General features: G+C 39.1%; 5 protein-coding genes across 5 annotated transcripts; 3 read left to right on the forward strand and 2 right to left on the reverse strand.

Moving 5' to 3' along the window:
- The first annotated feature begins 2,921 nt into the window (after positions 1 to 2,921).
- Cpr56F (Cuticular protein 56F) lies at positions 2,922 to 6,889 on the forward strand. The gene is made up of 2 exons (XM_068289451.1): positions 2,922 to 3,026; positions 5,735 to 6,889. Exons 1-2 carry the CDS (start codon positions 3,021 to 3,023, stop codon positions 6,362 to 6,364), a joined length of 636 nt encoding a protein of 211 aa, XP_068145552.1. The 5' UTR covers positions 2,922 to 3,020; the 3' UTR covers positions 6,365 to 6,889.
- On the reverse strand, positions 4,749 to 5,698 carry CkIIbeta2 (Casein kinase II beta2 subunit). Its single transcript, XM_068289450.1, has 2 exons — positions 5,019 to 5,698; positions 4,749 to 4,952 (listed from the first exon to the last, which is right to left on the reverse strand). Exons 1-2 carry the CDS (start codon positions 5,567 to 5,569, stop codon positions 4,865 to 4,867), a joined length of 639 nt encoding a protein of 212 aa, XP_068145551.1. The 5' UTR covers positions 5,570 to 5,698; the 3' UTR covers positions 4,749 to 4,864.
- A 49-nt stretch (positions 6,890 to 6,938) lies between the features above and the next one.
- On the reverse strand, positions 6,939 to 7,379 carry LOC137577857 (uncharacterized). The gene has a single exon (XM_068291416.1). It carries the CDS (start codon positions 7,377 to 7,379, stop codon positions 6,939 to 6,941), a length of 441 nt encoding a protein of 146 aa, XP_068147517.1.
- Positions 7,380 to 7,965: 586 nt separating this feature from the next.
- On the forward strand, positions 7,966 to 12,866 carry LOC137576339 (VWFA and cache domain-containing protein CG16868). Its single transcript, XM_068289387.1, has 5 exons — positions 7,966 to 8,141; positions 8,221 to 8,574; positions 8,637 to 10,074; positions 10,137 to 10,715; positions 10,767 to 12,866. Exons 2-5 carry the CDS (start codon positions 8,284 to 8,286, stop codon positions 12,833 to 12,835), a joined length of 4,377 nt encoding a protein of 1,458 aa, XP_068145488.1. The 5' UTR covers positions 7,966 to 8,141; positions 8,221 to 8,283; the 3' UTR covers positions 12,836 to 12,866.
- A 1,070-nt stretch (positions 12,867 to 13,936) lies between these two features.
- Mpcp1 (Mitochondrial phosphate carrier protein 1) lies at positions 13,937 to 15,827 on the forward strand. Its single transcript, XM_068288911.1, has 4 exons — positions 13,937 to 14,077; positions 14,445 to 14,658; positions 14,719 to 15,483; positions 15,539 to 15,827. The coding sequence occupies exons 2-4, from the start codon at positions 14,463 to 14,465 to the stop codon at positions 15,706 to 15,708; spliced, it is 1,131 nt and encodes a 376-aa protein (XP_068145012.1). The 5' UTR covers positions 13,937 to 14,077; positions 14,445 to 14,462; the 3' UTR covers positions 15,709 to 15,827.
- The last annotated feature ends 53 nt before the right edge of the window (positions 15,828 to 15,880 follow it).

Here is a 15,880-nt window from a genome sequence, read left to right on the forward strand (position 1 = left end):
ATGAACCACATTAATGCGATAAAAGTTTGCTGTTCTTAGATGGAAATTTCACATTTTAGGTAAACCTTTTATCACTTTGATGGCTTCACCACAACTTACAAGAGTATACAAACTTCGGCTTTGTCGAACTAGGCTTAAGCCTATGGGTTTTTTTCTCGTTCAAGAGAATGCGGTAAAGTTTCGTTTAATTATTTTGCTTACATTTCAGTTTTTCAGTTCTTCTTTTCGTTGTTTTATTATGTTATAATTTTTGCATATTTGCACACAAAAACATACATAATTGAAGACTGTTTCGTTTTTTTCCAAATGTGTAATTACAAAATGGCCTTTTTTAGGCAAGGTCAAAAAATTACTTGCAAAAATTGAAATTGTTTAAATTATTTAAGGAAATGTTTAATGGAAATCATTAGGAAAACAACAAATAATGAAGGTAAAATAAAAGTCGAGGAAATGTTTTGTAAGCTAATAGAACAAAATTTTAATACTCTTATGATGATTACTGATCAAGGCCAATTAGGATAAATAATATTAAATTTTAGAGTTACACTTTTGGACTTTTTCCAAACACATAGAAACTGTTTTTTTTATCAATCGAAGCAGAGTTGTCTGAGTCTTTTAATAGACCAAAGAAGAGCCATTTGGCATCGTTCTCCATTCATAGTTTTATTAACTAAAGACTTTTCGATAGAATAGATAAAATAGGTAAGGAAGATCCACTGGGCAAGAGTTCTCTTCCCACTTTTGCTTTAATGAAATATATTTTACATTATATTTAAACTTCCCTCCAAAAATCGTCGTTTGGATCCTTCCATGATATTAATTAATATTAAGAAAATCGAATTCCTTCAAACATTTGAAATGTTGCATTGTTCTATCAGTCTTTTACATTTTCTATCTTCATGGGGGAGAATTCATATGCAGCAGGTTCAGGTCCCAATAACGGCTGTATAATGGAACATATCAGGGTCAATTAGTGATTCGTCGCATATAAATACATACTCCATAACGGCGGAAAAACTTCTTTCTAGGCTTGGCAACCTTTTGATCCAACATTGTATGGCCTTTTGATAAGGTCAAAGAAGAAACACTAGACCAGTTAGACTTGCCCCATTTTGATACCCAATTAAATTATAATTATCTCGCTCTTTATGTTCAACCAACAAATATTTTTTTGTGAAAGTCGTCGCACGGTAGCTCGTGCCAAAATAATGAATAAATATTTGCTCAAATGTCAGAAATTTGGCCACAAGCAAAAACGGCAAACATAATGTTTACCGATCGTGATAAATGCTACGCCCACCATTTGCATAAATATGGCAATAATAAGTATACGTATGTGTGTATATACACATATATTTTTTGGTCAAGTATTTTTTTCGCCCCTTTTGTTTAAATAAATATTACAAAAGCCCATTTGCTCCATTTCTTTCAGTTTTGTATATTGCAATTGTTATTTTTTGCCCCTCTATTGTTTGAAATGAATTGAATAATAATGAAAAATAGATTGAAGGACTCTTGAGTTTGGCTACAAACTAAATAAATATTGCCAAACTGTTTTTTAGTGCAAAAAATAAAAAACTGTTTTTGTAGTTTTTATTGAAAGTCTTTAAAATTGTTCATAAACTTTTAAATGCTTTAAAATAATTCCTAAATGTAAGTTACAACTTTTAGTGCAACATTTTTTTGTCTGCCTTGCTGACATAGTATTCAAAATTTTCGAAATTACTTTAGATTTCGGATTTTCTCAGTGAATTTTTCTTGGTAATGTTCACAATTCAATTAAACATTACCACAACTCAACTCAAGACAACAACAACTCTAAAACAAAACAAAAACCCATGTCAACCGCTGGGCTCTATCATATCTTGGATATTAACTGCAAATCTCAGCTCATTAAAAAATATATAGTGTAAAACTATAACAAAAACAACAACAAAAAAAAAACGAAAATTCTCCCACGCACTAAAAATCAACTAATTTGTTTTGCCTAAACCTTACAAAACATTGCAATAAGAGCTGAAGAACTTTTAAATCAAAATCCAAAACAAAAACAAAAATTGTTTTTTTTTTATTTTCGTCTAATCGCCTGGGCAAGTTTGTGTCTTAAGTCTTTTGTTTCTTCCACAAGACTGAGGTAGCAAATGGTTGGAGAAAAAGAAGGCACAAATTGAAGATCTTCACGCATCTTCAGTTGTCGGCTGCCGTTGCTGGTTCCGCTCACTTTGCAGTCGTCGTTGACGTTGGCAGCGACGTCGACGTTGGCATCGCTGCCAACTGCATGACTAATTCCATTACAAATAAGTGTTTTTGCTATTACATGACAACAACAACAGCAAGTACAACTGTTTATGGCATTGCATCCCAAGGAGCCCCACGACCAGAAGAGCAAAGAGGAGAGACTGAGAGCTTTTACTCCCGCTGCTCATTTAGCTATTTCTTTTTTTTTTTTTTTTTTGGTTTTATTGTTCGTTCGTTCGTTCGTTCGCTCATCTTCAGGCGCTTGACGAAGACGGAGCCACGGGACGATTCGTAGATTTCGTCAAATGTTTGGCGCTTTAATTTAAAGTTAACTAGTTTACTATAACACTAAAGAGTTTCCCCTCTCCCCTCAGGCACCTTGTCTCTCCCTCAGTCTCTGTGTGGGTCGCTTCTCTCTCAGCTGAGAGCTTTGCATTATTTTGTAATGTTTTTTTGTCTGTTGCTTTTTGCTACCGCCGCTGTCGCTGCCGCTGTCGTTGCCTTCGCTGCTGCTGGCGCTGCTGCTATGCCTCTTCTAACTGAATAACAAATTTTTGGCGCGCAATTTTCTTGTATGTTTGTTTGAAGTCAACGTCGACGCCTGCGCCATCAGTTTGGGGCCGACTGCAGCTGATTTTCAAATATAAATACTGGCCTACGAAATTGTTTCAGTATCACAATCCATTCAACTATCTTCGTAGGAAGTGAACCGCATCTCGAGTTCGAATCCAAACGTTCAAATCCGTTTTCGTGTGTGTTTTTCAAATAAGTGACTCCACAAAATGAAGGTATATACAGAATTAGATCTATATAATATACATATATATAAACCATTATATATGTATGAACTGTAAAAGTTTCAGTATCAGTGTCTTAAGTGTGTTTCTAGTGTTGTGTGTAAGGATCAAAAGGATACATTTATATGTACACACGCTGGCAAGAATGGGAATATTAAGTACAAGCTTGTGAAGGATATTAAAAAATTAGAGATTTCATAAAGTTTACCTTTAAAGGATATAAGACTATCTACTATCAACCAATCTATAAGTCGAAGAATTTTGTCCACTACAATTTTCACCAATTACTCCAAGTTATGAGTGGCATAACTCGAGACAAAAATTTGAAATTTGAAAGTACAAAAACATAGTAAGATTTAAGTCTTTCCAAACTAAATGACACCATATTTGTTGTTCTCTAGATTATTTAACAGGAACTCCATTTTTATCTAAAGACTTCCTAAACAATATCATTTTATATTAATCTATGGAAAAAGTTCAAAAAAAAAACAATGTGGGTTTTGAGTATATTTTCGAAATCGTAAACGCTTTTGAGGTTTAGTTTTTAGATAGATTTGAAAGGTTTAGTAGATCGTTTATCATGTGTGAAGGAATTGCTACTATTTTGGTTAACGGCAACAAGGAATAATGGCTAAGAAAGCCTTAAGACCAAAAGAGATGTTAAGAGTCATGGCATTTTGCCAAAGATTTTAAAATATTTCTGAGCAGCTGTGAAATTTCCGTTAATTCAACACAAATTGAACAAATATATAATTTATTAAGAATTAGTTGAAAAGTATAGTTCCAAATCATCGAATGATTAATGCCAAAGATCTCTATTGTATTCATCAATAACTGTTGGCCACAATGATAAGCAGAAAAAAATTATATTTTTCTCATAATTTTTTTTAAATCAATCAATTATTTAAACAGCTCATCAAATTTAATGATGCTACTTTACTACACATTATTAATATTAGCAAGCAAAAACAAGAAAAATTGGCGAAAAAACACAACAAAATTATGTGTTAAAATCAAAGTCAAGTTCAGTGGAGTGATTAATCAAACGAAATCTCCCGCATAAAATTAGTTAATTTGCATAATAAACTTTATAATCTTCAACTCATATTTCACTCCTTGGCCGAACCCATAAAACGGCTACTGTAAAAGATATTTAAGAACTAGAACATGATTCTGTGTGCAACACGAGTTCCTTTTGGGATTCTCACACCCATAAAAAGATAATACCAACTGGTCTTGGGTCATTTTGCAATTAAATTAAAAGTCTTGTACACACATTTGGAACTCTTTTTTCGCTTTGTATCTTTAAGTGGCATAAAAAAGAGAATCCATGCCCAAGTATGGATGAAGATGAATAGAAGATGATAAAAAAAAACAACTAAAAACTAAGCAAACAAAAGCGACAAAACAAAACGAACACGTAAATTCATCGTAGTATTTTGGCTAATTTTGTGTATTTCTTTTTTATGGCCAATGAGGCATGAAAGTCATTGACGGCCCTAAAGAACGAGACAACTGAAAATATTGCATAAATTAAGAAAAACAACAACTAAAGAAGCAAACAATACGGAAATGTTGCAAAAGGAAGTCGGCCAATGAAGAGAATTCTCCCACAGGTTTTCCCTTCACTTCAATGAGCTTCGACCAAAGTTGACCTAATTACCACTAACTAAAATTAACATAGCAAAACAATGCAAAAGGAAAAGTCACATCTTTGGCTTAATTATGAGATACCTATACTTTTTTTTTCTTTTTTACATGGAACACAATTTGACATTTTCGTTTAAAAAATTTGTTACACACTCTTAAAGAAGGCCGACTTCCAGCGTCTAGTGACTATCTTGTTGCTGCTCTTTAAAAAGGTTTCCATCGGCATTGGGACGATAGGCCAATTGATGAATCTTAAAGCCATACAATCTGAAGAGAGAGAAATTTAAAGTATTATCATCCTCGAGTCTGAGTCCGAGTCCGAGTCTCTTTTACCTGGGCACAAACTTTTGCTTGACTCGTTTGGGTCTGGAATCGGGATTAACCATGAACATCATATGTGGGAAACCAGTACCAAAGTATGCTCCATCCAAATTGGCATGTCTTGCCGATTTCGGGACATAGACATCATTGCATTTGGGACAAAATAAACGTACCATTTCCTCGCCTGGGTTGTCACTCAAACCAATGGGCAAAACAGGTTGACGCTGACAAAAGACACGGGGACAAGTGCCAAAGATACCCTTATTATACTTATCCAACATCAGCTCAATGCCACGATTTGTCAATATGAATCTAGCATGTATGAGGCCATACAATTTCTCGGCCGAGGCTTCCAATTCGGTTTCAGGCGGGACATCCGAACCAGAACCAGAATTTAGATCAAGAATCACCTCCAGGGCGCAACGATAGTTATTTACATTGGAGTCGAGAAAGTTTAAATTAAATTTATCATGTATATAGTCTTCGTCCACCTCGCAGAAGAACTCATTGCCGCGCTGCTTACAGAACCAATGGATCCATGCGCCCTCCTCCGAATCGGTCATGTTCGAAAACAAAGATTAGATCACAAACGAAAAGATAGTTGAAAATGAAAAGATAGTTGAAAATTTAGATAATAAATTTTGTTGTTACGACTTTGAAGCACTTGAAGAAAGTGAAAACTGAAGCTAGACTACTTAACCTTATAACATTTTCAATCGTTTTTCTAGTGCTTTACATCGATTGCTCTGCTAGTTTGTTTGGCTGCCTGGACCCATGCGGAGCCACCAGTGCCACAGAACCAATATTTGCCACCCAATCAGTCTCCTCAGGCCCCATCGAATAATTACTTGCCACCCACACAGAGCTATCAATCGCCTTCGAACAACTATTTGCCTCCTCAGCGTTCGGGTGGAAATGGAGGTGGTGCGCCTAGCAACAGCTACGGTGCCCCCATTGCCCCCCAGAGTCAGTATGGAGCTCCAGCTTTGACCGGTGCCATTTTCAAGGGACAGAATGGAGGCAACAGCGGCGGCGGTTATGGACAGCAAAACGATGAAGAGCAATACGGTCCGGCCAAGTATGAATTCAAATACGATGTCCAGGACTACGAATCGGGCAATGATTTCGGTCATATGGAATCTCGTGATGGTGATTTGGCTATTGGTCGTTATTATGTCCTCCTTCCCGATGGCCGCAAACAGATTGTGGAATACGAGGCCGATCAGAATGGTTATCGTCCAACTATTCGTTATGAGCAAGTGGGCAATGGCAATGGCAACGGCAATGGACGCAATGGCGGCAACGGCGGTGGCTATGACAGCAATGCGCAACAGGGCAAATTCAATGGTTACCAATAAGGAGGAGGAGAGCAGAATGAGAGATACCTTCTAGTGTTTCCATTATCAGCTTTGTCCCTTTGGATTGCGAGTATTAATCATATAATCATCAGGTCTAAGGGCAAAGCCAGTTCCACTCTACTTCCCCCCTACCCAACCCTTTGCCTCTTTAATTATCTACCTTCTTTTTAGTGGAGAACGTTTGCCCAAATTGTATTTGTTATTTTGCCATAGACAAGTGAACGTTCTGTCCTTCCTCCTCCCCGAAACCAATCCCAAATCTATGTTCCATGTCTCACTTCATTTTGTGTTAGTCTACAAGAAAATACACACAAAAAACAAACACACACACATACATACATGCATACACACATTCGCATTTCATTGCATTACCATTCCCCATATAAATAAGGATTGTATTTAGTTTTTAAACAAAAAATGAGAAAATGGAAAACAAAAACATATGAGATTCTTTTTTGTGTATATTTAATATTAATAAATGAATAAAGAAGCAATTTTTGTATAAAACAAAGTCACAAAAAATAAGTTCCAAAAAGTGTTTATCTCAATCATTTAGCAGAGAATTCATTTGAATCTACTTTAATACCCTTTCCAATTGTCCTTGATTGTTGGAACGATAGATGGGATCATTTACTTCACCAACTGTGGAATACTTAAGCTGAGCTATAAAATCCTCTTTCCCATCATCCTGATTCTGCAGAGTGCGATAGATCACGCGTTGAAGCTTCCTGTCTTCAGAGATAATAAAATATCTTCCCTCTTTGATGTTAGAGGGGGAATAAGTCGAGGTATCGTCCTCATCAGGATATATAATGGTAAATCCCTTATCATTATCAATTGGTTTCTGTGTAGTCACATCGCTATTTAGAGATGGATCAAGAGGTACAACACGTGCCCGAGTAATTTCCACAGTAGTTCCTCCTGAATTGGGCGGTAAATACTGATTGGGAAGATTGAAAGGGATTTTCGGTTGCCAGCCGGATGGAGCATATGGAGCTCTACTTTCCACTAGCATAGCCAGAGCTACCACTATAAACTAAATAACAACAATTACTTTTAAAATGAATCGAATATTCCGTTGAAATTTCCTAGTTTTACCTTAGTTAGCATTTTGGGTGACTCTGCAATCAAAACTGCAATCGGATTTGCTGTTTTCAGTCATTTTTATATCAAAAATATGGCATAATGTTTGTTTATTCCTGGCACGCCAACGCACACAATTTGGAACGGCATCTCTTCCATCTTGGTGGCCACACAGTCACGTATCTCCATGCTGCATATGACATTGATACGGATGGGCAAATAATTGGCAGAGATACAACTATTAAAATATATAATTTTAGCCTCATATAAATAAGTGTTAGCATCAAATGTTAATTTACGTTCATTACTTTAGTTTAAGAAACTTTTCTTGTAATTACATTTAACAAATTTAATAAAAATTTAAATTGTTTGTTTTAAAAGGGAAACCAGTAATCAGAGTGCCCAAATTCTTAATCGATAACAACGGTGGGTCGATCAATATCGAAGACCCCTCGATGGCGCATCGATGGCGATGGGCGAATTCGCTGTTGTTGTTATTGTTATTGTTATGGAGCGAATTCGGACTGGCATTTGCTTTTATTTATTTGTATAAAAATTAAGAATTTGAATTAAACTAAAGTGTTTAGCTTAATTAAATGTAAAGAAAGTCCTTTGCCACTTTATGCAAACTGAGGATAATAAATATCAGCGCTTAATTGGGGCTGCGCAAAGAAAAACACATAAACAAAACAGCGTGAGTTAAATGGGCCCCAACCCCAAAGCAAGGCTCCACAATGCAAAGGAAACCTACAACTAATCAACTCGTCTTTCAGGCATGTCGGTAATCCAATGATTATGTGTCCTTGGTTAAGGAATCTGTATGGAAATCAACAAAAATGTGGCTGCTTAAGGACATTTTGTGGCAGCAGCTCCTGCTGCTCCTCCTGTTGATGGCCTCTTCGAGCTCGTCATTGACATCAAGTCAAACACAAGTTCCTCTTAACACAACTAGCAATGCCGCCAATAATGTGCCTAAAGATGATCCCAGCGTCTCCATGCCGCTGCAACAGCAACAAAGCGTATTTTATGTCAATCATAACCAGCAGAATGTTATCCAGTTGCGACACCAAATGGAAAGTAAATTGCGTACCATACGCAATGTGGAGATGCGTGTATCCAAAATTCAGGTAATTATTCAATTAGTCTATGCCAATTGCATTGTTCAATTATTGGGTTTATTTTTCCGCAGGAAATCTTTGATTCCATACACTTTAGTAGTGTGAATGGCGGTGGAGGAGCACCTACTGCCCAACAGTTTAGCTCCCAGGATTTGCAATTGTTTAGTCAGCGATTGGGCGATAAATTACAAAAGGCCAGCCATTTGGTAATGGATTTAAGAGATATCTTTCGTTTCAATTTGACCAAGGTGCTGCAATATAGCTACGTCGACCAAGACGACGACGACGACGATGATGAGGGGGAGGAAGTGGAAAGTGAGTTTGATTTTGAAATGGAAGATATTCAAATGCCGTCACCGGCCACAGAGCAACTGCAGCATTTGTATTTAAATACCCACATTGAGAACTGTCAGCCAGATTATGCAGAAGACGGCTCCTCCTCTCCTGCCTCGTCGTCATCTGCCTCCTCAGCCCCACATTACAATAAGCAACAAATTGAAATTCTCAACTATCAAAAGGGAAATAATGATCATGCATCGTTTTTAAATGAAAACAATGGCCGTTCCTTGGTTGTTAATGATTATATTACGGAACAATTAACTCAAGTCAGGCGACGACTTGTAGACAATGATGAAACCAATGAATCCTCTAACAAGCCCAGCAGTGGCCATCACTTTAAACATATCTATTTCCTCTCCAATTCCGATGGAGCTGCCGGTGGCCTTCATTTTCGTCATCTATATGTTTCAGCCATTAAGCAAAAGTTTGTTTTACTTTTGCTCGACGTTGGCTCCGCTCTGAATCGGGAGTTATTTGACCTAACCAAGGGTTTGCTTCAAGAAATCTTACAATTACTTGATGATAGCGATAAAATATCTTTGATAACTATATCAAATGAAGCTGATTTCATGTACTTGGATGCTTTTCCCGCCGAGGCAGCTCATGGGATATACAGAACAACACGTGGCCACAAGGAGGAAGTGCTTAATTATATCAATAACTTGAATGTCGCCCGTTCTGGGTTACTTACCAATCATACTCTAGGATTTGAGTATGCCTTCGAGATGCTACAACGTTTGGAGAAATCGAAAATGATTAACACAGCCGAGCAGCCGGTGGAGTTTATTTATATAACACGAGGATTACTAACCAATCTCTCCGATGCCCTGGCTGTACTTCGAGTCCTGGCTGCAGGTCAGGCTATGCTACAGGCTCCTATTATCATTAATACCTGCGCCGTGGTTTTGGATGAGAAAAGGATTATGTACGAAAAGCAATTCCTAAGTGATGTAGCCTCACAGAATTACACAAAATATGACATAAATGTTAGCCAATGGTGGCCAAACGGTGGTCAGGAGTTGGCCGGACGTTTCTTTGTCTTGAGCAAGCTTCAAGAGGAATCTATGATACCACAGATTAGCTCGAAGATCTTCGCACAAGTCTTTCGCGAACGGTTTCTAACGAACAGCCTGGAAGTGCATCCTCCTACCGTGGACTCGGATAGTGGCGGTAAGTTCTCCAAAATCTCTCCTCTTAATAGTTTTTTTTATATTTTCCTATGTATCTTTTAGATGTTCTGGTATCCCTGACCTATTCAGTAGCCCCTTATGGTGTGGTTGGAGTAAATTTGTATCTGGCTGATCTTCTTGAGGACATACTCAATTATGCTAGTGTTGTGGCACCCGCTTCCAGCAGATTGGTTAGCAGTTATGGCTTTCTATTGGAACGATCCACGGGCAATACTCTGGCACATCCTGCCTTTCCACGTCCCTTGATACAACGAGAGACGTCGTATCCTGTGAACATAGCCTATCTAGAGAACGCCACCGATTTTGCCAGTGTGATTAGGCAGCGTCTTCTTCACGAGGATGCCGGCAATGCCACAACTCATGTTTATGTGGGCAAACAGCTTATTCAGCGTACTTATCACTGGCAATCGGTGAGGGGCATCTATGTCCTTTGTCTGGTTAGCAATGGAAATGATCCTCTGAGGAATACCTCTTCGAATCACAGATTTAATCTGAAGGATGGGGTAAATAACTACGAGCAGGCTTATTATGGCGACGGCATGGATCTTTTGTACCATCGCTTGGACTTAATGCAGAATTCTGCCGGAACTTGTCGATACTTTCGTCAAATGGCCACCATGGGTAAGAGGAGACACTTATATTCTTTATCTTCACTTAAATCTCTTCTTGTAGATGCTCCCACTCTATTTTTGAGTGCCGCAGCTTTTAAGTCACCGTTTGGCTTCCTGCAGAATAATCGTCCACGCACGCAGCTTCCCAAAGTGGATACAATATTGGCCTATTTGAAGGTGGGCCTTATAGCCAATCCTGGCCTGCGTCCACGTATACGACACGAGGTGAGCGTTTTATATCAGGCAATGCTTCAGTTGCGGCGTCGTCATCAAGATGCACGCGGTTCATTACGAGGACATATCATTCGCCGCTATATAGCGAGCGTGAGTGGAGTACTTCAATTGTATCCTGGCTGCCTGTTGAGCAGCACCTATGATCCCACGCGGAGACCGTGGTTCCGTCAGGCTATGGCTCAACCGGGCAAAATAGTGAGCACTGCTCCGTATTTGGATGCAGGAGGTGCTGGTTATATCATCACATTGGCCCATACGATATTCGAGGGTAAATCGCATGCCCTGCATTCGGCCCAGCAGGATAGGCCTGTTGCCGTGGTGGCCTTGGATGTGCCCTATGCATTCTATTATCGCTTAATTCTGGATAGTACTCCCCTGTGTCAATTGCCACATATGAAGTGCCTGATATTCGAGCATGAGGGCTATCTGATGGCCCATCCCAGTATGTTGCAACCGGCCACGCCTCTAAAGAACCAGCGAAGGCCACACGAGCATTTGACCCACAAGGAATCCTATTTGGCCAATGATGTCCTCAATCATGTCCAATTGGTTAGGAAGCTTGGCTGTGCAAGCTATCAGAACCGAACGCTACAGCGTTATTATGCATTTAATACGTCCATGTCGACGATTATGACCAACCTGCTGCATGGCGAGAGAACAAAATACGCGCTGGCCCTGATCCGGGGAAGCAATCTCTTTGCCGCCGTCCTGAATTCCAGCTGCGATGTGGGCCCCTTTTGCCCGTGCAGTACCATCGATCGAGTGTGCCTCAATTGCAAACGTATGGATCAAACGGATTGCGAATGCCCATGTGAATGTCCCATGGACAGTGATTCACCCGATAGCTATGCCAATTATACCCAACAATTTGCATATTGTTCACCGAGAGGAGAACATTTCATAGCCCTGCCGCCGACACAGCAATTGATCAGCTCTCTGCCCAGTTGTCCAAGTCCGTTTGGCGGTGGAGGAGGATGTGATTCATTTGCCACACAAAGAGAATGCCTTGGCATAATGGGTTGTGAATGGTGTCAACAGGATGTGGATGGAAATACATTCACTTCGGCCTTTTGTTCACCCCAAGCCAGTTGCTTCAATGGCGTGCTAGCCTCTCTAACACCCTATGGAGAACTTGATGAAATGGAATTGCTTGCTGCGCACAATCCACAGCGAGAACAACATGCATATTCGGCTTTTGGTCCGCTAGGAGGAGCAATAATTGTACTTGTTATGGTAATTGGTTTTGCCATATATTGCTATCGTCATAATTTGGACAATCAGACACAAGAGCATTTCTATGTGGACTCGGTGCAGGAGGAGAACTACGGTTTACCCTTGTCGCGTTTTAATTTCGATGATTGTCAAGGACATGATGATCCTCCCTTAGCCAGTGGTGGCTATGATCATGCCGCAGGTCAACGGCAATTAATGCATGCCGCTGATATATCGCCTTATCATGTGTCCAGTGGTAGTAGTTACAGACGACCGCCTAATGGGGAATCCGATCATGGTTATAGCACCATGACACCGCATGAGGATAGCTCCGATCAGCAATGCTTCACGCTTGCTGAACCTCTGCTAATGCATGATAAAAGGCATAGTAAGTCGGATACCATGTCCATTTCCACTTCAATATCGAGTCCGACAAATCGTCAACAATCATCCACACAACCGAATATACATCCGTATCTAAGTAATCAACCCACAACGAAGACGGAACGCTATAAACATCATCAAGCCACGGGAACGCCTTCACCTTGTCGTGGTCAGACCATTCTGCCATCTCTAACAGCTGTGGATGTTGGAGAGGAGGGGGGAAACTCGTCGTCCACAAGACCGCAATATATCCTAGCACCAGTCACAGTGCATCGGCATATGGAAACTGCCGAATCGTAGTCTAATTAAATATATACTTAATTACTAAGAACGTCCGCGCTTGTTTGCCAATTAATTAAGGATTAAGTTTACTACCCAACCACCCGCCCCTTTTCCTTCTCGCTCCACCCACCCCTCCCATTATTACATACAGTTCAACTGACCATCACCTACTTACCTAAGGGACTATACGATAACAACAATTTTTGGATTTTTGATAAGAGAATATGCATTTCGAAAGTTTTCCAGACCACATTCTCTCAATATATTAATCTAAAATCGAATCCAAAATGCATAAAAAGTAACAAAGTTGGTTTTTAACAACAATATAAATAATTCCACACTGTAACTATATACATTACTATATATATATATATATACAATAACTGTTAAATCATTTACAAAACAAAACACCAACTAAATCTTAACTAAATGCCAGCCAATCTAGTTTTTAAGTCGTTTTTAAAATTTGCCATTATCAATTTTTTAATTAGTTGTTTTTAGTAAGTCGATGTGTATTATTCTATATACATATATATATATACCTATGGTAATTTATTGTGAAAAGTATTATTATGCAGCTACTTCAGATATTTTTAGCCATTTTTTTTTAATTTAATGATACAAAAATATGTACTTACGATACGATATCAGCATGTATACCGTATGCCGTTTTTCGGCGTATAATTAAATTTTTATGTTTTTTTTTTTGTGTGTCTATTAGAACCTAAGTCCATACAAGTTACTAAAACTACTACCGATTTTAGTATATAAAAGCAAAAACAGGCAATTAATGTTTCCAATAAAACACTACACAAAATATTTGCATAAAAAAGAAATGAAAGAAATCGTAACCTTGATTCCCTCTGCCCAAATCGATTGATATTTGTCCTCCCTCGATCAGCTGATAAAATGTTAATGAATGTATTTATATTTATTTTGTTTCTTTTTTTTTATCTATCCAAATGTATCTACTAATTGTGTTAAAAATAACAATTGAGCAGAGTTGACAGGTGCTCTTAATAGTTATATGGTAAAAACTGTCCGTTAGATTCGGCAAATCATCTGGCAACCCTGATGGGAATTTGCGAACGGACTGCGTTTTCGAAATTGCAGCCGCACTGCATTTGGTTTTCTGGTTTTGGCAGACGTCGTTCGTTGTTTGTTTTGGGTTCCTTGAAATCCATTGAAAACAACTTTAAATACCTAAGGTCTCTGAATCTCTATTCGGACTTCTTCTTCTTCTATCCTTCAGTATCTAAAGTGAGTCAGTGTTTGCTTTATTTACACATAAAACGCACATATACGCTTTGTTTTCGAAAATATTTTGCCAACAAGAAAATAATATGAACATATGCAAAATGTTGACCGATTACGCAATTGTTGGGAAAGTGAAATAAAAGTTATATAAAATAAATGCATACAAGAGGGAAAGTTCAAGGTGCACATAGTCTTCAAAATTTAATAAACTCTTATAAAAAGTATATACAAATTTAAAAAATGGTTTAAGAAAATTTAAAGTTTAGAGTTTTAATATCACAGCTTTCGAATTCCCTAAAGTATAACTGTTATGTTTGGGTTCAAAACTTGATTACATCATGACCTTAACCTTAAACAATTTTTTGGCTAGCTCCACTTCTAGGTCAAGATGTTCAAATCTCTGTTCGAGGCCGCTCAGAACTCAACGTTCAAATCGCCATTCACCAGTGTTAACTGCCAGTCAGCTGCCAGCCCATCCGAGGTAGTATCCACTCCATCAGCTGTTCCAGCTCGCCTTAATGATGTCCAGCCACGTCAACATAGCAGCCATCACAATTTTGCTGCCGCAGCAACTGCTGAGGGTGGTAAGTATCGCAGATGGAGCATATTCAAGTCCATTATAGATTAATGTCTCTTGTCTATAGATTCATGTGAATTTGGCTCCAATCACTATTTCTTGCTGTGCGGTCTGGGCGGCATCATTTCCTGCGGCTCCACACATACAATGGTAGTGCCTCTGGATTTGGTCAAGTGCCGTCTGCAGGTGGATCCGGCCAAATACAAGAGTGTATTCAATGGCTTCCGCGTCAGTATGGCCGAGGAGGGTGTTAGGGGTCTGGCCAAGGGCTGGGCACCCACTTTCATTGGCTACTCCATGCAGGGTCTGTGTAAATTTGGTCTTTATGAGGTCTTCAAAAAAGTTTACGGCGATGCCATTGGTGAGGAGAATGCTTTCCTGTATAGAACTGGCCTCTATTTGGCTGCTTCTGCATCGGCCGAATTCTTTGCCGATATTGCTTTGGCTCCCATGGAGGCGGCCAAGGTGAAGATACAGACTACACCAGGATTTGCCAAAACATTGCGCGAGGCTCTGCCCAAGATGACAGCCCAGGAAGGCATCTCTGCTTTCTACAAGGGTCTGGTTCCGTTGTGGATGCGACAGATTCCTTACACAATGATGAAGTTCGCCTGCTTTGAGCGTACTCTGGAGCTGTTGTACAAGTATGTGGTGCCCAAGCCACGTGCCGATTGCACCAAGGGCGAACAGTTGGTGGTAACATTTGCCGCTGGTTATATTGCTGGTGTCTTCTGTGCCATTGTCTCACATCCTGCTGATACAGTGGTCTCCAAACTGAACCAAGCCAAGGGAGCTTCAGCTCTGGATGTTGCCAAGCAGTTGGGATGGGCTGGTAAGTAATCTCTAACTCCCATTGTGATAAAAATATTACGTCCGTATGCTTTTAGGTCTCTGGGGTGGTCTGGTTCCAAGAATTGTGATGATTGGTACTTTGACTGCTGCCCAGTGGTTTATCTATGATGCCGTGAAGGTAGCCCTGCGTATGCCACGTCCACCACCACCAGAAATGCCTGAATCTCTGAAGAAGAAGTTGGGCCTGACTGGCAATGAGCAGTAAAGAAAAAAAAAACAATGGGATTTGTATAGAAGTTAATTGTAACTAGAGAGCCGATTGCAGAATCAGAATGTTTGACGAAATAATACAATAAAATGGAACAAAATTTATTTAATAATAAACATTTTTCTATTAAGAAAATAAAAATACGTTATTTACAATATTTTTAAACTTT

This window comes from Drosophila tropicalis, unplaced genomic scaffold (assembly GCF_018151085.1).
Source record: "Drosophila tropicalis isolate 14030-0801.00 unplaced genomic scaffold, ASM1815108v1 contig_593, whole genome shotgun sequence".
Taxonomy (NCBI): Eukaryota; Metazoa; Arthropoda; class Insecta; order Diptera; family Drosophilidae; genus Drosophila; species Drosophila tropicalis.